We start from the raw sequence: 24,819 nt of genomic DNA, 5'->3' as shown, positions 1-24,819 counted from the left end.
TTCTGAGTTTGCAGTTGTTCGAGAGCCCCAATTCCTTCCTTTCTGGGCAGCCGGAGTCTGAGGCTGCCAAGGTCATCCCGTTCTCAAAGTTGAGGTGGAAAAGAGGGCAAAGGCAGGGCCAAGGAGGAGGCGCTAGGGAACACAAAGGAGACACATTCCTTATTTCTCAGATTTTAATATTCAGATACTCAGTAAAGTGGACAATGGAAAACCCCAACCCTTCTCTGAATCACCCATTACAGGGGAAAGAGGTGAGAAAGCATGAGCAGAAGTAACTTTGGGAAGAGGATTGAGTTTTTGAAAACTTCATAGCAGCAGGAAGAGTGAATAGAGGATTGGCCATTTCTGCTACAACCCCGCTGGCAGTCTTGGCACAAATGCAGGAGACACTCAGCGGGCATTGTCAGTCTGGGGACGGTTGCTCTGGTCTTTTAAGTCCTCCTTGGCAGAGGCCACAAGTCTCTGTAATACAACTTCCACCTTGATAAGATCCATTCATGCCAATATACGTATGAGACAGAATAACACTTCTTCCAGGTGGCCATCCCCAGCCCGATGAGCAGGAGGATTGTGCAGGTACGGAGACGGCACTTTAGGAAAGGCAAGGAGCACGTACAGACGGTGGACACACAGACGAGAACAATGGTGGTCAGTGTGAGGAGCAAGTTCATGAATTTGGCTAGGAAGATGTGTGGGTGTCTTCTGGACTTCTCTATTATTTGTAGTTGGACTGCTTGCTGCTGGATCTCCAGCTTGGAAATTCGATTCTGGAAGGTTTCCATCACCTCCTGAGGATGACAAAGTATACCACACACACACACACACACCACATAACACATACACGTCAGAAGACCCTCTTTGGAGAAGTTATTTACATACATACATACTACTGAGTTCTTAGAGAGTGCTCGATGAACACTTAGAGTTTTCTAGTGAAGCATGCCTGCTCCGGCTAGATTAGGAGGTGGTGGACAATAGGCACAAAGTGAGGTATACACTGGTTGATGTGGCCAATGTGTTCATTTGTTCATTGTATTTGCTACAAAGAAAGATACCATTGGGGGTGGGGAATCATGGGGAAAGGAAGGAAGTAAAAAGATGAATATCAATTAAACTGAATTGAAATTTTCCTTCTAAGAGAGAAGAGACCAGAGGGAATGTAGGAAAGTGCAAGAGAAATGTTGACTATAGTGGGGCTTTATTCCCTTCCTCCCAGTCAGTTCATATGACCCAGGTGGGGTTCCCAGTTGTAAGGAGGAGGAGGTTGGGACCCAGCTCTTCTCATTTTTGTGAGCAAGGAGGCCTTCGAATCCAGCAGGAAGTTAGGGGCAAAGCGCTGTAGGCCAGGGCCTCTAAAACTTTTTCCACTTGTGACCCCTTTTTGCCTCCGAAATTTCTACATGACCTCCCATATAGAGAGCTATGAAAGAGGTACACAAATCAAATATTTACTAAAAATGAATCAGAATTTCACTACCCACACATTCAATTACAAGACCCCATATGGAATACCAACCCACAGTTTAAGAAGCTTTGGTATAGGGAACAGAGGGCCAACTTTGCAATCAGGAAGACCTACCTTCGACTATTGGTTATGTCACTGAACAAATCACTTAATCTCTCCATACTCTTAGCATTTGTCAAAGATTGTAGGTTATAGATGGAGCTGGTTTTTTTTTTAATTTTAAGTTAATTTTTATTTTCAGTTTCAAATTCTCTTCTTCCCTCTAACTCTCCTCCACCCATTGAGAAAGCAAGAAATACGATTCCTATTATACAGTCATGCAAAAGCTATTTCTGCATTAGCCATGTTTGGGAAAAAAGCAAGAAAAATAAAGGAAAAAACTATGCTTCAATTTGCACTCTGAGTTCATCAGCTCTCCTGAGGTGGATAGCATTTTTAATCTTCAGCCCTTTGGAGTCGTGGGGAATCTTCATTTTCATCAGAGTTTAGTTAAGTCTTTCACAGTGGATTTTCCTTAACAATATTGTTGTCATTGTATTACTTGTTAACCAGGAGAACAATCTCATGCACAGTCATATACCACACCCTGTTTAGCTATTCCCCAATTTCCACTTCTTCCCGACCACCTAAGAAAGAGCCGCTTATAAATATCTGTGTACGTATTTGTTCTTTATGGGGCTATATTGATAAAGGGAACTTTTCTACACTAAATTCTCTACATGATTGAAATCAAAGATCTGTACCAGAACAGCAGGCATTAGGAATTCAATCTGTGGGCTTGGAACACTCTGAAACTAACTGATTACAGGCTCAAGGTTCTTGGCCTTATGAATGTACCAAGTGTTCCTAAATCCCCTCCTTGGAGTGTGGATGGGGAAGGTGACTGGCCACAAAGGCGGCTATATATGGACAGAGTTACCTAATAATTCTCAAGCTCCCATTTCCTTTGCCCTTGAAAAGACTTCCAGCTGAGAGTTTGGGGGTACAGATTGGAGAAGGAGGAAGGCAGAGCTGTGTGCTCTGTCTGCAGTGTTGGCCACAGAAGGTATCCGCCTCTGTGTTCAGAGTGATGTTCGGGAGCACAAATGCCCCAGGAGACAAGGGAGAGGCTCATACCTAGGCCCAGAGAGGAGACGAGCTGCCCACTGAGCTCTGAGAGGCAGCAGAGCTGAGATGAAGCAGATCTGGGGCAAAGCCAGTCTCTGGGGCGCCAGACTATGTAGTGTTATGAAAGCTGGATCAGCTGATGGGCACACAGAGCCCCTCCCTGACAGGATTCTTTTTCTGGGCTGATTAAGGTCCTTGACCCTTGAAAGGAGGTGCCAGACTCATAACTCCTGAACATAATCCTTTTCACACCCCCTACACCCCCCTCCCCAGAAGGCAGTTTAGAAATTTTCCATTTTGGGAAAAGGTCAGGAGAATGGATGGGAAAAGTAATTGAACCGAGCACTTCACAGGGTAACAGAACAAGCATGTCATTCATAGAACATTCTTTTTACAATAAAATTATGTGTGAGTGCAGTATAGACTGCTGTGAAATGCTGTGAAATACAGAGTCAGCAGGACTGAAGGGGGGCTGCCAAATTCAGGGGGGAGGCAGAGCCACACAGAGAGCCAGACTCCATTTTTCATAATTTGTATACATTAAAGGGGTATTTTCTTTTTTTCTCTCTTTCTTTCTCGTTCTCTTTCTCTTCTCTCTGTCCCTCTCTCTGTCTCTCTCTTCCCCTCTCTCTGTCTCTGTCCCTCTCTTTGTCTCTCTGTGTCTCAGTTTCTGTCTCTCTCTGTCTCTGTCTTTGTCTCTTTCTTCTCTTTTTTCCCCTCTCTCTGTCCTTCTCTGTCTCTGTCTCTGTCTCTGTCTCTGTCTCTGTCTCTGTCTCTATCTCTCAGGCTTATTTTTTCCCCCACAAATCCTTAGATTTGTATTGAACTTGGTCCAGAGCGTAGGCCTCCAGAATTTATGCAGGGACAAGTCTGAGTTTCTAGGGTAAGCGCCCCCTAGTGAGAAGTAATGGTAATGTGATCTTTGGGAAAGCCAGTGCATGTATATTCAATACCGTCTAATGTACTTGGCTGGTGGCCCGAGAATAGTGCCACCTGGTGCCCAAATTAAATCCTACATTCCCTAGTTGGCAAATTAATTAACTGCCTCCTTTTCTGTAGGTCCACCAAGTGCACTCCTAGCCGGCAACTAGTAAATGCCAGTAATACGATGTTCTAACCCATTCAGCTAAAGTGAGTCTAATGGAAATGGAAAACAGCAAACATATCAAAAGGTAGGGCTTTGCCGGCTCTGAAATAAACTGGCCTTCCATTGCCAAGAGGACTTGATGAAGGCCCTGGGCATGACCCCCCCCCCCCCGCATGGGAACCACGGGGCAGAGCAGGCATTGCCACCTGTGTCAGTGAAGCGGTTACACCAGGAGGGTTTCAGACCCTTTGGAGTATTAGAACATTTGGGCTGGTTTAGAACCTCTGCATAAGACAATTGTCTGCTTTGGGTCCTCGGTCTTTATATCTGGTCACTGTACACCATTCTCTTAGAAGTGAATGCCATGGCATAGCATGGCATTCCCTCCTCTCCTCTTGGGAGAAAAGCTCCCCCCTCCTGGGTGTCCCAAAAGTCTCACCCATATCTCCTTGGCTCTCTCGTAGGACAGATAGACCATCTTCTCTTCAGTGCAAGCCAAGTTCTGCTTGATATGAGAAATCTCACCCAGGTGCCCCTGCATGTGGTCATTGACCTGTTCTTCAATCGCTTTTTGCCTTATGTGTGGAAAAGAAAGTTAAAACCACATCAGGAAACAGTATTCACTTCTCTGGGGTCTGGAAAATACTCAAAGACTTTCCCCCCTTCTTTTCTTTAAAGCCCAACTAAATCCTACTTCCTTCTAAAATGCTTCCTGAGACCCAAGTCAACCAGCATCCATTTCCCCGCACAAAACAAAGGGAAAGAGCTTTAAAGCTGAGACTCTCTGGTGCAAATCACTTTTCACAGGAAGAAGCAAAAGCCATCGGGAAGTTACATGACCTGTCTGAAGTTACAAAGGGAGTGGAGCTAAGATTTGAACTCACTCCTTAATCTCCAAATCTAACATTTCCCCCTATTGCATCAGTGGGGAACCCACTTTTAATGAAATAAAACATAATTTTAATTTAATTAATAATTTAATAAAATAATTCTTGGAGTCAGAGAACTAATTTCCCGGGCACTTGATACTCATTCTGATTTTGGAAATCAAGAGTCAGAGATCAGGCTGTCTTATATCCAGGATAAGAAGGGGAAAATCATTGAGCCTATGCTCAGATCTTCCTTCACCTGGAATCCCCCATCCTATCTGTTCGAATGACAAGTTTTAAAGATGTAGTTCATCCCACCTCTTTTAATAAACACCTCATCTCCTGATAATCCCAGTCCCTACTGATCTGTCATCCCTGAAATCCATTCTACTCCCCTTGGAGTCTAAACCAAACTTTCTTCTTCTTCTTCTTCTTCTTCTTCTTCTTCTTCTTCCTTCTTCTTCTTCTTCTTCTTCCTTCTTCTTCTTCTTCTTCCTTCTTCTTCTTCTTCTTCGCTGAGGCAGTTAGGGTTAACTGCCCAGGGTCACACAGCTAGGAAGTATCTGAGGTCAAATTTGAACTCAGGTCCTCCTGATTTCAGGGCTGTATCTACTACACCACCTAGCTGCCCCTAAACCAAACTTCTTGAACTATTGGTTTTGGCCACATATGTAACTGAATGTGGTGGTCATGAAAAAATTTAGCAACAACAGAAGGTATCAAATATTCGGCCAAAGTGGAAGGGGATTCTGGGAAGATGGCAGAGTAGGTTGATAAATTTCAAGATCTCCAGATTTCCCCCATAAACAGAACAAATTTGGGCCTTAGGGCAAGCATGGATTGCTGAAACACAAAGAAGACTTGGGGCAGAACAGGGGTCTTCCTGGTATAACCCAAGAGGATTCAAGAAAGCCTCCCAGATTGGAGATTAACCCGTGTGAAGTGGAGCCTCAGCAGGAACCAAAGAAACTTTTACCTCCAGGACCCTGTGTAAACTCTACGGTCTGAGTCCAGGAAAACTGAGGGAACTTCAATTGATTAGGGACACCAGGCCCAGCTGTGCTGCTGAGACCCAGCCCTAAGCAAGAAGGAACCAGCATACTAGGAGTACAGAAGCAGGTGGAAGGGACACTGCTAGCTGTGGGCACTTGCAGGAAGGGAGAGCTTTTAGTTTGGGGTTCCTGGTCACAGGGGAGAACTGAAGTGAAGGTAGAGGCTCCCCCCACCCCATGATTAGAGACACTTATACTAATATTTCTCATTTTAAAAAAATGAACCAGCAAAGAAGAAAGAACCCAACCATGGAAATGAGAACAGGGAAGACTGGGGTTTATCTTCAGAGGAGGATACTGAAGTAAAAAAAGCTTCTTCTACCCCAAAGAGTAATGTTAAATGGCTCCCTGCCCAAAAAGAATTTATAGAAGAATTTTAAAAATTCTATAATATAATATATTATAGAATTATAATATAATATAAAAAAGAATTTAAAAATCAAATGAGAGACATTGAGGAAAAACTAGAAAAAAAGAAAATCCTAGAAAAATAAGACTGAAAAAATGTTAATAAACTAGAAAAGGAGCTACAAAGTCTTAAAAAAGAAAATAACTGAAAATTAGAATTGATTATAAAAGGTTATAAAAGACCAAAAAAAAAATAACAAAACATTATAAAGAATGAAAAGAACAAGACGATTATGAAAAAAAAGTCAACCAATTGGAAAAGGACATCCAGAATCTTAAGGAAGAAAATGATGCCTTGACAATTAGAATTGTAGGGGAAACCAGCAAAGTTATGAGACATATAAACACATATACATATATATGTATATATAAAAGAATGAAAAAAATTAGAAGAGAATGTGAGACATCTCAAAAGAAAAATAATTGTTCCAAAGAACAGATCAAGAAGAGAAAACTTAAGAATAACTGGACTACCTGAAAAAAAAAAAGATACTACCTGATAAAAAAAAAAGAATTTTGATACAATAATGTAAAAAATAATTAAAGAAAATTGTCTAGAAGTGTTAGAACAAGAGAGGGAAGTAGAAATAGAAAAAAAATTCACTGATCACCCCCTGAAAGATCCTATGAGGAAAATTTACAGGAATATCCTAGTCATATTCTGAAACCCCAGGTCAAGAAGAAAATATTATGAGCAACAAGAGAATAGCAATTTAAATAGGGCAGAGCCACAATTGGAATTATATAAGACCTAGCAGTAGATTCACTAAAAATCCACAGGTCTTGGAACATTATATATCAAAGAGCAAAAACAAAACAAACAAAACTGACTTTGTGTCCAAAAATACCATATCCAGCAAAGTTAAGCATAATGCTGAATGAAAAAAATACAGACATTTAATGAATTGCTAGACTTTCAGGATTTTGTTGCACAAAGATCTGAACTGAATAGAAAATCTGATATACAAGATCCAAGAAAAATATAAGGTAAACATCAAAGACTAATTACAAGGGACAAACTCATTCTGTTTTATTGTGGAAATGTAAATTGTATGTCTAAGATTGTCATAATTGGGTAGTTTTAAAGAAAGATTGGGGTAAAACTGAGTATTATGTCATTTTAAAAAGCAAAACTGCGTAGGAAAAAGTAAAAAGAATAATTACTTTATACAAATGAGCTTCCAGAGAAAGAACTGACATAGAAGAACCAGATGGGGAAGGAGGATTGGTAGTTTTGGAATCCCACTCTCATGGGAATGAATGGGTTGAAGAGGGAACAATACATATATATCTACAAGGGTATAGAAATCTAAATTCAGAAAGAAATAAGAGGGTAAAGGGATAGTAAGGGGGGATAGGATATGGGAGGAATTTAGAAGGAACCCTATTTGCATCAGATCTAGGTCAAAGAGAGAACAACATATACATTTAGAAGAGAATAAGTCTTCTAAATTTATAAAGAAATAAGAGAGGGAGGGAATAGGATAAGGGGAGTATAGAAGAGTGTGTAAACTAATGGTAATGGGCTAAAGAAAGATAGAATGGGGGGGGTGAGGATAAGGGGAAATCCTTGGAGGAGGTAGATTAAATAATAGGAAGGCAAGGGTAGTGAATAGAAGTAAAGTAGAAAAGTGAGGAGGGGTAGGAAATAAGGGATACATACAAACATAAAATAAAGATCAGGAGTGGAAGCTATTTTGTAAAAAAATAAAAAAGGAGGGATAGTAATCATGATCTCAAAGTTAAAGCTAAAATAGATTTAATCAAAAGAGAAAAAATAGGAAAACTACACTATATTTTCAGCTGTATTAAGCAATATTGTTTTAAACTATTTAAAATAACCAGGCAGTATAAGATTGGAATATACCACAGCTGTGGTATAGGAAATGATGAGTTGGTGGAGTTAGAAAAACATGGAAAGACTTGGATTTATGAAGGAAGACGTTATCTGCCTTTAGAGAAACAGAGGACAAACAAGCATAGTATGGTGTTGCATAGATGCACATCAATGTATACGTGTATGACTATAGATATCTACCTGTATCTATGTGTATGTATGTATATGTATGTACACACACATACATATGTGTGTATTTGCATTTTATTGCAGTGTTCTTGGGGAGGGAGTGAAGAAAGGGGGAAAAAACCAATAAAGTAAAAAGTGCCCAGCAGAGAACAAAAGAAACCTACAAGGAAGCAAGGAAAAGATGGACAGCTCTGAACACAATGTGTAGTATTTATGATATGGGCTTTCTTGAAATGGATATTTTATTTCTCATATTTTGAATTCTCATGTTCTGCTGTTTCACATGGAGATGTTTTTTCTTTTCCTATTTTATATTTAAGTTTAAAATAAATAAATAAATAGTAACAACCATTGAATAGGACCATAAATATATCAAGAAAAGGCCACTTTATTATTTTTCACCTGTTTTTTTTAATAGAGGAAAAAGAATGTCTCTAACTTGGCTATCTTGTACACTCACTGGAAAATGTATATTTTAAAAGTGCTGAGGGGAAGATTCTGGGAAGATGGCAGAGTAGGCTGGTAAATTTTAAGCTCTTCAAATTTCTTCCACAAACCGAAAAAATTTGCGCCTCAGGATGAACATAGACTGATGAAACATAAAGAAGACTTGGGCGTCCCAACTGGGACTTCAGAGAAGCTCTGAAGAGAGCTCATAGGCTGAGGATTAATCCAATGTGAAGTGCAAACAGCTCCAGGCTAGCTCCACAGAAACCCCAAGTTGGGACCCCTAGGGTGAGTTGGGTGTGGCTGGAGCCTCAGTAGAAACCACAGAGATTTTAATTTTGTGGACAGTGTGCAAAGTCGGGGTTGGAGTCTGTGAAGACTGCGGGAGCCTCTGCCTGATTAGGAAATGCCAGGCCCAGCTGTGCTGGAGAAATGCAGTCTTAGGTAAGAAGGAAGCAGCACACCAGGAGTGCAGAGGCAATGGGGCAGGGAGGTTGCTGGACATGCAGGAGGGGAGAGCTTTTAGTTTGGGGTTCCAGGTGAGAGGGGAAAAATGAAGTGAAGCTAGAGATACCATCCCCCATTGTTAGGGCCAAAGAGGCACTGCTCTGTCTTTGAGATGTGCCACGGAGCCTGTCTGCCACATCAGCTGGTAGGGCGGGCCCAGGAGCTAAAAAGGGGCTTGACCTCTGAGGCAGGAGCTTGTGCCTGGCAGGAGTTAAAGAAACTGTTAATAGGTTTCCTGAAATGAAAGAGGTGTGTCCTCTTGCTAGATCTCCTCCTGGGACGCAACACTAATTCCAGAAGCCTCCCTTCTGAGGGGTCCGCTTATGCAGTACTGAGTGGGCTGGGCCCTGGCAATCCCAGAAGATAGGCAGCATGAATAGCCAGCCTTGAGCACCACTATGGGAACAGGGAAAACAGGGGTTCATCTTCAGAGGTCTCTGAAGTAAAAAGAGCTTCCACCCCAGAGTAATGTTAAATGGCTCTTCCCAATATATAGAACTCAAAAAATAATTTAAAAATCAAACGAGAGACATTGAAGAAAAACTAAAAAACATTCAAGAAAAACAAGAAGACTATGAAACAAAAGCTAACTAGAAAGGGAGATACACAGACGAAAATAACTCCTTGAAAATTAGAATTGGGCAAGGGGAAGCCAGTAAAGGCATAAAAGACCACGAAATAACAAAACAGAATATAAAGAATGAAAAAATAAAACGGAATATGAAACACTTTATAAGAAAAACAACAGATCTGTCGAACAGATTAAGAAGAGAAAACAAGAATAATTGGACCACCTGAAAGCTGTGACCAAAAAAAAAAGAACCTTGACACAATAATGCAAGAAATAATCCAAGAAAATTATCCTGGAGTGATTAGAACATGAGAGGAAAGTAGCAATAGAAAAAATCCACCAATCATCATCTCAAAGAGATCCTTTGTGGAAAACATATAAGAACATTATTGCCAAATTTTGAAACCCCTTTATCAAAGAGAAAAATTTGCAAGAAACAAGAAAAACAATTTAAATACACTGGAGCTACAATTAGAATTGTGCAGGCCTGACCAGCAGCCACAATAAAAGACTCATATATACTGGCAACCAGAAGAACTAGATTTACAGCCAAAAATATCATATTCAGCAAAATTATCTATATTATTGAATTTTTAAAAATGTAGATTCAATGAATTGGCTGATTTTCAAGACTTTCTTTCAACCAAACCCGAACTCAATAGAAAATCTAACATATAAGAACCACTATCAAAGATCAGTTTCAAGGAACATAATATGGACAAATTGTTTATGTTTTCTACATCGAAATGTATACCATATGTTTAAGATTGACATCAATTGGGTAACTCAAAAGAAAGATTGGGGCAGAATTGAGTATGATTTGACTCTAAAAAGTAAAAACTGCCTAGACAAAGTTAATATTAGTAATTATGTTATACAAATGAGGTGCAGAGGAAGAAAAGACACAGAGGCATTAGAGGGGTGAAGGAGGGCTCGTAGTTCTGAAAACCTTCCCCTGTCACTTTGTCTGTCTCTTTTTCTCTCTCCCCACTTTGTGTTTATCTTTCTGCCCCCTCCCTATGTCCCTTCCTATTATTTCTTTGTCCCTTTTTCTCTCTGTCTGTCTCTCCCTCTTTTACCCCCTCTGTCTCTGTCTGTATTTTTCTGTTTTTGTTTGTCTATTTCTGTCTCTGTCTGCATCTGTGTCTGTGTCTGTCTCTGTCTCTCTCTCAATCTCTGTCTCTTTTGTTTAACCTTAGTATTCTGACTCCAAGTCTAGATATGTTTCCATTAGAGAATGGGGCTCCTCCAAGACCTTGATTAATTTTTCACACCTCCCTAACTGGAGCAAATCCCCTTTGCTGTCTAACTCAGGCAAGTGACTATAAGGCTGGGCTTTTTGGTCCAGGTAGGGCAGAGAAGCAATCCTTAGATTATCCTGGGCATCAATCACCTGCCACACTTCAGAGGTGAAACTCGCATGAGATGAGCAAAACTTTCCCCTAGGGCACTGAATTTAGAGGGCACTCCTGTATCAACCAGAAACAGGTTTAGCATCTGGTTCAAAGCTTTAATTAGTTAAAAAGAAAGGTCCTCAATGGCAGGCAGATTGTGAGCACTGGGCCTGAAGTCAGGAAAACCTGTGTTAAATTCAGCCTCAGACATTTAATCTGTTTGCCTCATTTTCCTCACTTGTAAAACGGGGATAATAATAATAGCATCTACCTACCAGGGTTGTTATGAAGATGCAATAAAACATTTGTAAAATGCTTTGCAAACCTGCTTTATAAATATATAATGCTATTATGATCATTGCTATTACCATTCTAAGATAAACTCCTCTACACCTTCCTCTCCCTATTCAGTTGAGGACACTTTGCTCAAGGCAGAATTTATAATACACTTGTCCTAAGCACAAGCGATGCTAGTTATGGTTCTATTGTTGCCAGATGCAAATTACAAGAAGAAAGAATTTTTATCTAGAGGCTCCCCAGGGTTGGCAGTCTGTGGGTTTGCCTACAAAGTAGTATCCTTACAGAAATTTCAAATTTTGTAGGAGAAAATTCTCAGCAGTCTGGGAAGGCCGAAAAAACCTTGCACTGGGAATTGAGAGCCTGGATTCTAGTTCTGAATTGTCACTGACTAGTCCCGAGCTAGTTTCTGCATCTTTCTGGACCTCATTATTGTATCTCTCTGGGTCTCAGCTTCCCCATATGTGAGATAAGAGGATTGGACTTGGTGACTTCCGAGATGCCTTCTTGGGCTAAGATCTTGGGCTTCTAAGTTATGTCTAAGTTACGTCTAAGTTATAGCAGTTCTGATATTTTAAAGATTTAGATTTGGGTGGGTGATGGACCATAAAAGAAAAGGCCTTGGCCTTTAGGGTCATGAGCAGGTAAAGGCAAAGGACCTGAGTTTACCTGTATTTCTCTTCCTGAAGAGACTTGACAATCAGCTTCAGATCAGACATGTACTTCTCTTTCAAGGCTTGATAGGATAGCTCAATTCTGCTATGGGATTTTTTAATGTCATCCAGCTGTTCCTTGATCTTCAGGACAATCTGGCTTGGGTTCCCGATCAGGTTCTCTCTCTTGAAGGACTTTTCTGGTAGGAAAGCAGCAGCTAGCATATCTTCCTCTAGGGTATACAATAGATTTGTGGGGTGGTATTCATCCGCTCTGAACCTTTCATGCTCCATCAAAAAGCCCCTGCCAAGCAACTCCTGGTTTCTATTGGCCCTCTCGTCCTTTAGAAATAAGGACTTGGGCCTGTGACCCTCTTCCATTTCCTGAAGCTGTTGGTGATACTGTCGGAGCTTTCGTTCTATGTGGGCGATAGTGGCCGAAGAGCGTTGGTTCACCTTCTCGAAGGCTTGCCTAATGTGAGTGGCCTGATGCCGGTCAGCTTTTGATACTAGTTTGAGGTAACCCACCGTGTTCTCATCCCGGCTGGTTTTCTCCACCTTCAGTTGCTCTGACAAGTATAGGATACGATGTTTGACGCTATCCTGGAGGTTTCGCTTAATCTCATTGACTGATTGACCGGATTTGGCAGGGGGGCCCTCTTTATGAGTGGAAGATCTTTCTTGGATAAAGGGGCGAGTGGAAGGGTGTGGAGAACTTTGACTCTTCATATATTTTGCCTGAAATGGGAAAACAGATGTCACAGAGTTGGGAATCCTCACTAGTGCACGGAGAGAGATTTCAATGACATTTCCACAACTAGGTGACAGTGAAGAGAGTGCTGAGTGAGACTGGGGTTAAGAAGACCCAAGTTCAGTTTCCTCTCCAGATACTTGTTAACTGTGTGATCCTGGGCAAATCACCTAACTTGGTAAGAAAGAGCTAGGCTGGTGAGTATAAACTAAAGGCTAGTCTCTCCTGAGACTGACCAGGGCAACAGTTTTCCTTCCGAGTCAGACTTAAACCCTCATACTACCAATATCCGAGGGAACGTAGAGATATAATTTTAATTCAATGCCCTTCTTTGAATTGGTCAAAGAAAGAAGTGAGCATCAGGCCTGCCTCAGTTTCTTCATCTGAAAATGGGGATCATAATAGGATCTGCCTCTTAGGGTTGTTGTGAAGATAAAATGAAATAATAATTGCAAAGGGCTTTGCAAACATTAAAGTGTTAATAAGTATTGATATTAATAATTAATTTATAATGCAAAATAGGGTCACAAAGAACACCAGCCCTGACGTCAGGAGGATCTGAGTTCAAATCTGGTCTCAGAAACTTAATACTTCTTAGTTGTGTGACCCCCCCAATTACCTCAGCAGCAACAACAACAACAAAACAAATATTAGCTCCTTTGATCCTCATAATAAGTATAGCAGTTATTAGACCTATTTTACAATTGAGGAAACTGAGACAGAAAGAGATTAAACTTATTCATGGTCACACAGCTAGAAAGTGTCCAAGACTGGATTTAAATTTAAGTCTTAATGATTCTAGGCCCCGGGCTACATCCACTTCACCACTTAGCTGACCCAGGAATTGATGATGAAATCATTGTAGCTGTCCACAGGCCCAGGGTAGCCTTTTTTACTTGGGGTCTCCTTAGGTTTTCTAAAGCCGAAAAAGAAGACATCAGCTTTTACAAAACCAATTCAGCATTTCTGGCATGAGGAGAGTCAACACATGTATGACTACCATAATAACAGAAGGGTTAACGTGGGATAACATGGGATAACAGATAACCTGATGGAGGTGTTCTGGTGCCATGTCTTCATGTCTTCCAATTTCCTTGGGCCTCTACATCACTATGGAGAATGGGTTTGTGCATCATTGCTTCTTTTACCTAGGTGTCTCTGGCATGTGCCTATGGCTCAGCACTAGTGCTATTCCCTTACTTTGCTTCTATGGCTCACCCATTAAAGATCTGGAATCAGCTGGGGCTGAGCCCTTCAAGTAGACTGACCCCTTAAGTTCAGGAGTACCTGACTTACCTCAGATATTCTCTGTAGAGGCTTCTGTTTCTGCATCGCTGTGATGATGCTCGATGCATGAGGGTCATATGCCAAGCCCTTATTCGCTCTCCGAGGTTTAATTGTGCGCACATTCTCAGGATTCAATTTATCGATCTGCATCACTCTTCACGGATATTGATCCCCCTTACTGAACTCAACAGGCTCTTTCCCTTGAAATCAGGATGTCCACGCTAGCAGTTGCAAGCTAGGAATGCAAGCTAGAAATCAAGCACATGTTGAAAAACTGGATTTCTTTACATATATGCAGATTCTCTATGTGTCACTCTACAAGAGTTTCTTGTCTTTCCTCCAAGAAGCTCTGGCAACAACTCCATTCCTTATTCAGTGTTATAGCTCTCTCAATGTTCTCTCTCAATCAGGAGACACACCAATGCAGAGTCATATCTCCTTTGGAATAATCCCTAACCACATGCAAAGTGCTACGGGTTTGAATGGGAAGGCAATTCCAGAGGAGATTGGGGGAGCCCTGTCCCCACAGATCTTCAAACAGAGGCAGGGGGATCATTTGTCAAGGATGTTATAAAGGGAATTCTTTATCAGGTAAAGATTGGATGTATTGGCTTCTGAGATCCCTTCTAATTCTTGTATTCTATAATTCTATGTTCCCAAATTAAAGGATTCTGGGAAGATGACAGAATAAGACAGGAAATTACCTGGCTCTCCCAAATTCCCCAATTTAAAATATTGTCTCAAAGTGAACTTTGGCTTGGCAGAAATAATTAAAAGTAAGGGGAAAAATCTAAGATAACTTGAGAAGGCATTAGAAAGATTGGAGCTCTCAAGGTAGGTCTGGTCTGGTCTGGTGGGAATGCAGATAATTTGGGGCAGATACTGCTGGATCAACAAAAAGCACGCTCTGGGGGCAACTGTTCAGGAACTTTCACCCAACACCCAACATTAAGGGTCTGGGGGCTGATCTGGGAAGATAGGAAAGCCCTCCCCTGGCTGGCACTAGACTTAGATAGCTACTATGGTGATAAGATCTGCGTTCAAACTCAATACAGTGAAATCAAAACGGCTACTTCTATTTCAAAGAAAAATGTAAAATGGTTACAAGCTCAAAAAGAGATCTTGGAAGAGCTTACAAGAAATTTAAAAAATCAAATAAGTAAAAAATTAGGGAAAAATTAGAGTAATACCAAAAAAAAAATCAAGAAAAACATGGGTAGAATTAGGCAAGAAATTATGGCAAAATTTTAATTTTTTTAAAATTTTAAATATTGTATTACTTTATAGTGGTGGGGCTTTGTTACTAATATATGAATAAATGTAATCATTTAGAAGTCCTTCTTTTTTGTTTAGAAATGAAGTCACAGGAGTAAGTGCCAGACTTCAGGTACTACATTTATTTACTTTTTTTTGGTGATGTAAACAGCTCCAGCTCTTGTGCTGCCATTTTGACATCCTGTGGAGTTTTTTGCCCACTGTCAGATCACTGTTCTCTTTTCTTTTCTTTTTTTAAAAGTGATCAAAAAGCCTTTATTGCAATTTGAAATAAATGCTTGCTTTTCATAGTAAAAAAAAATCACCTTCATATCCTCTGAAGCCCTATAATACATTGCAGATAGTTAATGTTTTCTTTCTTTTTCTTTTTTTTTTTTTTAATTTAATAGCCTTTTATTTACAGGTTATATGCATGTGTAACTTTACAGCATTAACAATTGCCAAACCTCTTGTTCCAATTTTTCACCTCTTACCCCCCACCCCCTCCCCTAGATGGCAGGATGACCAGTAGATATTAAATACATTAAAATATAAATTAGATACACAATAAGTATACATGACCAAAACATTATTTTGCTGTATAAAAAGAATCAGACTCTGAAATATTGTACAATTAGCTTGTGAAGGAAATCAAAAATGCAGGTGGGTATAAATATAGGGATTGGGAATTCAATGTAATGGTTTTTAGTCATCTCCCAGAGTTCTTTTTCTGGGCATAGCTGGTTCAGTTCATTACTGCTCCATTGGAAATGATTTGGTTGATCTCGTTGCTGAGGATGGCCTGGTCCATCAGAACTGGTCATCATATAGTATTGTTGTTGAAGTATATAATGATCTCCTGGTCCTACTCATTTCACTCAGCATCAGTTCGTGTAAGTCTCTCCAGGCCTTTCTGAAATCATCCTGTTGGTCATTTCTTACAGAACAGTAATATTCCATAATATTCATATACCACAATTTATTCAGCCATTCTCCTATAGTTAATGTTTTCAATGAACACGTAGACTATTTTGTTTATCCATATTGAAAGCAGTAGACAATATTTAGGAATTGTCAAGATAAATTACATACATTTGTCATTTCTCATTTATGGGGAAAGATGATAAAGGGATAAGCTAATTGATGAATCTATGTTATGATTATAGAACAATCTACAAATCAAGAAATAATCACTAAAACTCATCTAGTTCATCCCTCTTTCTCCATGTAGAATTATATCTAATCCAGTTGGTTCTCCTTTCAAGATAAGAGATCATATAGCCTTTTTTGGTCATACATTCTAATACTTAACAAGTCACATCAGGAAATTTCATTTTATATCTAACTAAATGAACCCATTCCGACTACAGTAATTTCCGTTGGTTTGTCACGATTTTTTCAAGATCAAAGATGTCTAAAATATGGCCTTAGGTGTATGCCACTCAAGTATGAAATATATTACATGGCCTCCTCCAGCTTGGAGATCCAAGGAATCAATTCCTCCAACTCTAAACAGCTTATCTATGTGATCTACATATCCTTCAACTTCTACCATATGTTCTCTGAGCTCTGCCATGAGGATGATTGTGGAGAGCTATGAATGCGGCCTAGTTCTCCCACTCATCCAGGTGACAGTGGCCTTGAATGAACATTTGTCCCTGAGTGACCATTCTTTGCAGAAGAATGAGAAGATTTTCAGCTTTATAGTCTCAATAGTTCCCACCTCATAGCCAGACTCTGAGGATATTCCTTTAGCTGATTTTGGCTTCAAGCTCCCCATATATTTCCTCTATGCCAGGCTACCATCAGTGTGAATTTCAGCTCTTCTACATGGAGGGCTTTGGAACTGATTCCAAGATCAATATAAAGTCCTTATCAACAGATTCTGTGGAATGCCTGCTGATCTATAACAAGCTGGCATGCTGTCAATACCAGACTATCCAGAAGGCAGGAGACAAGAGGCCCACCATGGAGACAGGCCCACCAGGAGGCCTACCTATGGCATCAGCTAGCTTACCATTATTGACAAGCATCCTCCTGTTTTTGCAGTGGCAATTATGAGGACATGGATTGGTTGTTTCAGCAACTGGTTACCTTGGTAACCTTCTTCTTACCCATATCACCCTAAGGGGAGAGAATCTCCATGATGACCTACCTCTATTTCCATGGCAACTGTTGTGCTGCACTCATTATAGTGAATTCTAGGTAGCCATTTTCTTTCATTTCATTTCATTTGTAGACCTTTTAGGTGGTCTCCCTGGTAACTAGTCTCTATAGTGACACCCTGAGGGGCTTTAGAATGATTCTTAAGAGGAGTATAATAATAAGAATTCACTATGACAGGCCTTCATTTTGATGGTGACCCCAGGCAAAAGCTCTCGCTTCTCAATCTGGGGAGGGGGACTTCTCAGTACTTTGCTGCTTGCCTATACTCTCCAGGTCTTGCATCTGGACTCTCTAGTTTGCCTTCTTCTTTTAGCCCTCATCTTTCATCTCCAGGGACTGGGTACTTATTAGCATTAGGAAGGGACTAGTCGAGGCTGGGGGACAGTTGGGAAGAGAGGACATTAGCAACTGGTGGGGACAGGGAGGTTCTGATTTCTATCCTTCCCATCTAATGAAGGACTCATCTACAGTCATCCCCCCTTCATTCTTGGCTTTAGCAAGAGGGGATGATAAGGGGAGGAACCCCTACTGTCCCCCACACCCTAAATATTCCTAGTGGAAAAACACTCCTTTTGGAAGATTATAAAGATGATCCAAATATTGGACTCCACAGAACCCACTGTCCCTTCAGCTTAAGAAATACTTTCTCCTCCTCCCTGATTTAGGTTCTTTCCCACATGCATCCAATCCTGCCTGTAGTAGCTCCAGTCTCTTGACCTCTTCTTCTGTCATTTGAGCTCTTCCTCAAGACTTGTGCTTAGTGTTGCTTGTTCCACCCATATTATATATACACATGTAGTTTTGTATCCTCAAGATTGCCCTAGTACCTTCCTCATCTGCTCTGCATGTGAGGAGTTAGATTGTATGCTCCTTGGTGGTACCTGGTAAAATGAGACTAAATGAAGGGAAAAAAGAAACAGCATGATCAGGAAGAAGCACCATCTTGTTGTGTCCTGCTTTCTAGAGCCCCCAAGTTGAAGTGACAAAATGTACCATTGCTTCCTAGAGCCCCCACACCAGGGTGATTAAAATATCCCTTCCTAGTGGAGAAGTGATGAGGCAACTCCTGAGGAGGATGGGAAAATGGAGTCCATTTATTTCAAGGACCTTCCCCTTTATATATTGTAACAAAAACAAAACATAAACAACTTGCTATTGTATATGGTTTGCCACCTGGTATCACTCTTCCACCTGGTATCCCTCTGCCTCAATCTCCACACGGGTTGTCACCGCCCCCTGACTTCTCAGGAAGGCCAAGAGCCCTTAGAGAAGATGGGGAGCCCAACCAGACATTGTTAGCAGGTTCTCTCTGGGCTGAAGGGTCTTATACCTCCCTCAGAGTTTCCCCACTGACTGTGACCCTCTACACCATCTAATCAGGAAATAGGCCATATTTTTGAGGGGGCTTTGCTGTGGTATAGTGTGGTATTTTCTGCTTAACTGGAAGAAAATATACTATATGAACAAGTCAACTTGGTTCCCTTGTCAGTTCTGGTCACCTTTCACCTTGACTATTGTAAGTCTTTTAATTGGCTTCCCTGTTTCCAATTTTCCTTCTCCCAAATTTATATTATATTAACTGGCTCCCACTTACCAATACATAGACCAAGTGTGATAGTATATGTGAAATTCAACATCTATAGTACCCCACCTCTTTAACGAAGGGAGGGGGGACATTTTTCCAAACTTTTATCACTAGCCAAGCTTTGTCATTATAACTGCACAGTGTTCAGTTTTAGAAAAATAACTTTTAACAGTTATGTGGAAGATGGGTTGAGAGGGAAAAGATTTGAGCCAGGGAGACCAATTAGAAGACTTTTACAGCATCTCAGTTGAGAAGCAATGAGGGCTTGAACTTGGGTAATGACTAAGGTGAATGGAAAGAAGCAAGAGGTATTACAGACATAGCATCGATCAGATTTGGCAGATGATTAGACAAAGATGAATGAGAGTGAAGGAGCCAGGGGCAATTCTGAAACTGTGAAACTGGGTGACTGGAAGGATGTCAGTGCCATCAATAGAAATGGAGCAGTTTGGAGACAGTGATTTCAGGGGAAAGATAATGAGTCCCATTTTGAACATGTTGAGTTTGAGATGTCACTGGAACATACAGGTAGAGATATCTGGCAGTTGGAGAAGTGGGAGTGGAGAGAGATGAGGGCTAATTACATAGATTCAAGAATTATTGTATAGAGATGATAAATGAATCCGTGGAAACAGTTAGGATAAAGAGAGTAGACAGAAAAGAAAAAGGCTAAGGGCAGACTCTTGGAGGACAGCCATTATGAATAGGTAAGAGGAAGAACAGCAAGATAGATAGGAGGGGGGAGAGAGAGAGAGAGAGAGAGAGAGAGAGAGAGAGAGAGAGAGAGAGAGAGAGAGAGAGAGAGAGAGAGAGAAAGAGAGACACAGAGAGACATAGAGACACAGAGAGACAGAGACAGAGACAAAGACAGACACAGAGAGACAGAGACAGAGAAAAGAGAAAGAAAGTAGAGTCATGGGAGCCAAGGGAAGAGAAAATATTTAGGAAGGGGTGTTTGATTGACTCTCAGAAGTTATAGAAAGGTCAAGCAGAATGAGGATAAAAGAATGAGGTTTAACAGTTGACATCATTAGTAAACTTGGGGAGATCTGTTTAGGACAGGGATAGGAGGCCAGATTACATAAATTAGTGGGAGGAAACAGTCTCAAGAAACTTTTTTACAGCCAAACTTATATATCCAAACTATATTGGATGGCCAAATCACATGAAGGTTTTTAAAGGTTGAGGGAGACTTAGACATGTTTGATTGCAATAGAGAAAAAGTCCACGGGTAAGAAGAAATGGAAGGTGAATAGAATATTAGGATTAAGGGGGGAAATTCTGAGGAAAGATAGGAGGTGAGGTCTTCTGCTGAAAAGGAGGGAAGGAGGTAGTATAAGGAATTTGAAAACAGAAGAGAAAGTTTGGAACAGCCACCTTGGGAAGAGTAATAGAGATTCAACCAGGGTAAAAATAAAAGAATTTCTTTCTTTTTCTTATTTAGAGATAGTGTTTCTTAATGTTTAGCACAGTGCCTGGCATACAGGCACTTCATAAATTTTTGTTGAGTTAAATTGTTGCAATGAAGACCCTGCTGAAATTATATATATTCACTTTGTAGTTGACACAGCTACATGATTTTCTCCAGCAGTGTTCAAAAGCATAAGAGTAGATAGGAAGGTGGACCATTCATCACAATAATCCAAGGGGGTATAAAAGCTCACATAATTTTAGAAATTGCGGAAAATGGATGAGAGTATCTTCCAAAACTATGACTAAGGGGAAAATTTCTTAGCCAAACAAATGAAAAAAGAAGTCATAAAAGAAAAAAAAAAGAATTTCAATTAGAATAAATTGAAAAGCTTTTGCAAAGATAAAATCATTGAAACTAGAATAAGAAAAGAAACTTGATTTGGAAAGAATCTTTGCATTAAATATCTCTGATAAAGATCTTTACCTAAGATGTATAAGGAATGAATATATAAGACTAAGAAACTCAATGGATAAGTGAAAAAAAAAATATGAACTAGCAGTTCTCAAAAGACGAACAGCAAACTATTGGAAACAATATGAAGGATTATTCTGAATCACTAATAAAAATAGAAATGTAAACTTTCAAAATCAATCTATTAATTTCCAACATTAATTTTTAAAAATATTGGTTCTAAATTCTCTCCCTTCCTCCATGTAAAGTTATGCAAAACATATAGAATGTAAGTTAAAACAGTGCTGAGGTTTTACTTCATACCGAGCAAATTGTCAAAGATGAGAAAATATTGAAATAATCAATGTTAGAGAAACTATGGAAGGCCATTAATACCCTGTTCATGAAGCAAATTGGAAACCAATTTAGAATTATGCCAACGTACTAAAATGTCCACACTTTTAAACTAAATATCACACTAGTAGACCCATAGCCAAAAATGAAAGAAAAGATTATATATTCACCAAAATATCAATTGCAGTATTTTTGTGGTAGCAAAGAATTGGAAGCAAAGTAGATGACCATTAATTGGGAAATAGCTAACTAGGTTGTGGGTTTGTAATTGTAAATAAATTGTACATGAATATAATAGAATATTACTGTGCTGTAAGAAGGGATGAATATGAAGAATTCAGAAAAACACGAGATTTATATAAACTGATATGGAATGAAGTAAGCAGAATCAGGAAAACAATATGCATAATGACTGCAGCAATACAAATAGAGCAAACAATAATAACAAAACCAAACATGAACACTGTCTAATTAAAATGAATAAATTTGGCTTGGGAAGAGAGTGGGGAAATGATCCTCCTTCCCTTCATTGTAGAGATGGGGAACCACAAATGGGGACTATTGCATATATGTTCAGATGTGGTCAATGTATTGGCTAGTTTTGTTGATTTTTTTCTTTTTTTAATATTTCTTTTTTTTAAATTTCATAGCTTTTTATTTACAAGTTATATGTATGGGTAACTTTACAGCATTGACAATTGCCAAACCTTTTGTTCCGATTTTTCCCCTCCTTCCCCCCATCCCCTCCCCTAGATGGCAGGATGACCAGTAGATGTTAAACATATTAAAATATAAATTAGATACACAATAAGTCTACATGGCCAAACCATTATTTTGCCGTATAAAAAGAATCAGACTCTGAAATATTGTACAATTATCCTGTGAAGGAAATCCAAAATGCAGGTGGGCAAAAATGTAGGGATTGGGAATTCAATGTAATGGTTTTTAGTCATCTCCCAGAGTTCTTTCTCTGGGCGTAGCTGGTTCAGTTCATTACTGCTGCTGGTCATTTCTTACAGAACAATAATATTCCATAATATTCATATACCACAATTTACCCAACCATTCTTCAATTGATGGGCTTCCATTCATTTTCCAGTTTCTAGCCACTACAAACAGGGCTGCCACAAACATTTTGGCACATACTGGTCCCTTTCCCTAATTTAGTATCTCCTTGGGGTATAAGCCCAGTAGTAGCACTGCTGGGTCAAAGGGTAGGTACAGTTTGATAACTTCTTGAGCATAGTTCCAAACTACTCTCCAGAATGGTTGGATTCGTTCACAACTCCACCGACAATGCATCAGTGTCCCAGTTTTCCCGCATCCCCTCCAACATTCATCATTATTTTTTCCTGTCATCTTAGCCAATCTGACAGGTGTGTAGTGGTATCTCAGAGTTGTCTTAATTTGCATTTCTCTGATCAATTGTGATTTGGAACACTCTTTCATACAGTGGAAATAGTTTCAATTTCATCATCTGAAAATTGTCTGTTCATGTCCTTTGACCATTTATCAATTGGACAATGTGATTGCCTAAATCTTGAGAAGGATTCCCATGTAGGAAATTGAGTGGGGGAAAGGGCAGTAGTGGAAAGGGGCCTCTGTTCGTGCTGCAGCCACTTGGTTCCTTCTGCTGAAGAAAGCAGTCTAAGCTTTTAAAGGGACAGGCTGCTTTCACAAGGTGTTAATTGACTGAATATTTATTTCTTTGAAACCCAATGGTTTTCTTGTTTAAGGAATATGATCATAAATGTGATCTCTAGTTTGAAAGGGTTATTTCAATAAGTTTAATTGATGTTTTTAAGAACTTTTCAGATTCTTTTATGTGAAAATAGGAAGTTTTACTTAATGTATTGATGCCAATTATTTAAAGGGACTCCAAGGATAATAGTTTTTGCCTTCATCCTTTTGAAAATGTTTTGTTATGGACAATATGTAGTTTGGAATTTTTCTGAGTATTGGGTATTTTAAAAGCAAAATGATTGTTATAATATTCAATTTACGGAACATCTACTTAGGCATGTAAGAATTGTGTGAACCTTCTGGGATAAATTTCTTACTGTTAAAAGTCTTACAATATGTAGATGATCCTCTTGTGGCAGGGAGGAAAAAGAGTGACCTTGTCCAAGTCACTATCAGTTTGTTAAATTATTTAGGAGCACAGGGACTGAGAATTTCTCAATTTGTGAAACGTGAGGTAAAATAGGTTATTGTATTAATGAAGGGAAAAAGAAATTAGATCCTGTAAATTGCTTGAGGTAAAGAATGGAACAGTCAAGGTAAGGGATTGGCACACAGGGCATTGGTCACTGAAATTTTAAGCAATCTTATGTTCCCTAAGAACATTGCAGTGATTCATGTGCAGGGGCACCAAAGAGGAGATTCATTTGAGACAAAGGGAAACTTTTTTGCGCATAAGGAGGCGAAACGGGCTGGAGAAGAGGAATCTGTGAGTACAGAGGAGATGATGGTGCTAATTCTGGCATTTCTGCCTCCAATGCCTCCACCTTCCCTTACCCCAGAAGAGAAGCAGGAAATCCAAAGCCTTGGCGCTGGGGAGGATAAGGAGGGGCACTGGCTCCTCCCTGATGGCAGAGAGGTGCTAACCACAGCAGGTATGGGACATGTACTCCAACATTTACATCAGGGCAGTCACTGGGGTATCTGAGGCCTGTGTGACTTGGTGCTGACCAAGTTTGTGGCACCAGGCTTGTACACAATAGCAGGCAACTTGTCAGTGGGTGTCCTGTTTGTCAGAGGACGAATAGGACGGCTCAACGACAAGTTCAAAAAGGAGGAAGGCCCCCTGGTATCGGGCCTTTCCAAAGCATTCAGATGGACTTTACCAAGCTGCCATCTGTGGGGCATCTCAAATACCTGTTGGTCGTAGTGGACCATCTGACCTCATGGGTGGAGGCCTTCTCCCTTGCCTGGGAAACTGCCTCAGCAGTCGTAAAAGTACTCCCATAGCATATCATTCCAGGGTATGGGTTGGTGGAACAGGAAGATTCGGACCAAGGCACCCATTTCATAGCTAAGATCCTCCTATCTGTGGCCCAAGCTCTAGAAATATCATGGGAATTACACACCCCATGACCTCTGCCCTCATCAGGTAAAGTGGAAAGGATGGATAAGGAAATGAAACAGCAACTGACTAAACTGGCTGAGACACAATTGCCCTGGACCAAGTGCCTTCCCCTTCCTTGCCTTATTAAGAATTAGACCAAAACCCCAAAGGGATGTGGGATTATCACCTTATGAATTATTGTATGGTCACTCTTATCCAAAAGGGATTCACAATTCTTCCTTGGATCCAATATTTGAGACCAAGAATTTGTTTTTAAGGAAATATGTCTTTCCTGCCACATCTGAAAACTAAAAGGGCTTATTGTTCAGACTCCTTACTTAGGATTCACAGCACATAAGTTCCAGCCTGGAGACTGGGGCCTGGTTCGGACGTGGAAGGACAAGCTGACTCCGACCTGGGAAGGACCGTTCCAGATCCTCTTGACATCAGACACTAGCAGTGCATACACAGGAAAGAGGGTGGACTCAGCACACCAGAATTAAAGGATCGGTGGACGCTCCGGGGGTGTGGACTTCCAAACTGAATCCAGAGAACGAGCTGAGACATTGAAAAGGAACTGATGAACTGTGCGTGTAAAATCTTGATAG

The 24,819-nt window shown here is 40.2% G+C and overlaps 1 protein-coding gene across 1 annotated transcript; it reads right to left on the bottom strand.

Annotated features, from left to right (window-relative positions):
* Positions 1-37: 37 nt before the first annotated feature.
* On the bottom strand, positions 38-17,121 carry TEX28 (testis expressed 28). Its single transcript, XM_031944599.1, has 5 exons — positions 16,899-17,121; positions 13,931-14,169; positions 11,900-12,621; positions 4,099-4,234; positions 38-788 (listed from the first exon to the last, which is right to left on the bottom strand). Exons 2-5 carry the CDS (start codon positions 14,069-14,071, stop codon positions 432-434), a joined length of 1,356 nt encoding a protein of 451 aa, XP_031800459.1. The 5' UTR covers positions 14,072-14,169; positions 16,899-17,121; the 3' UTR covers positions 38-431.
* Positions 17,122-24,819: the final 7,698 nt, after the last annotated feature.

This window comes from Sarcophilus harrisii, chromosome X (assembly GCF_902635505.1).
Source record: "Sarcophilus harrisii chromosome X, mSarHar1.11, whole genome shotgun sequence".
Lineage (NCBI taxonomy): Eukaryota > Metazoa > Chordata > Mammalia > Dasyuromorphia > Dasyuridae > Sarcophilus > Sarcophilus harrisii.
This window is presented reverse-complemented; position numbering and strand designations above follow the sequence as displayed.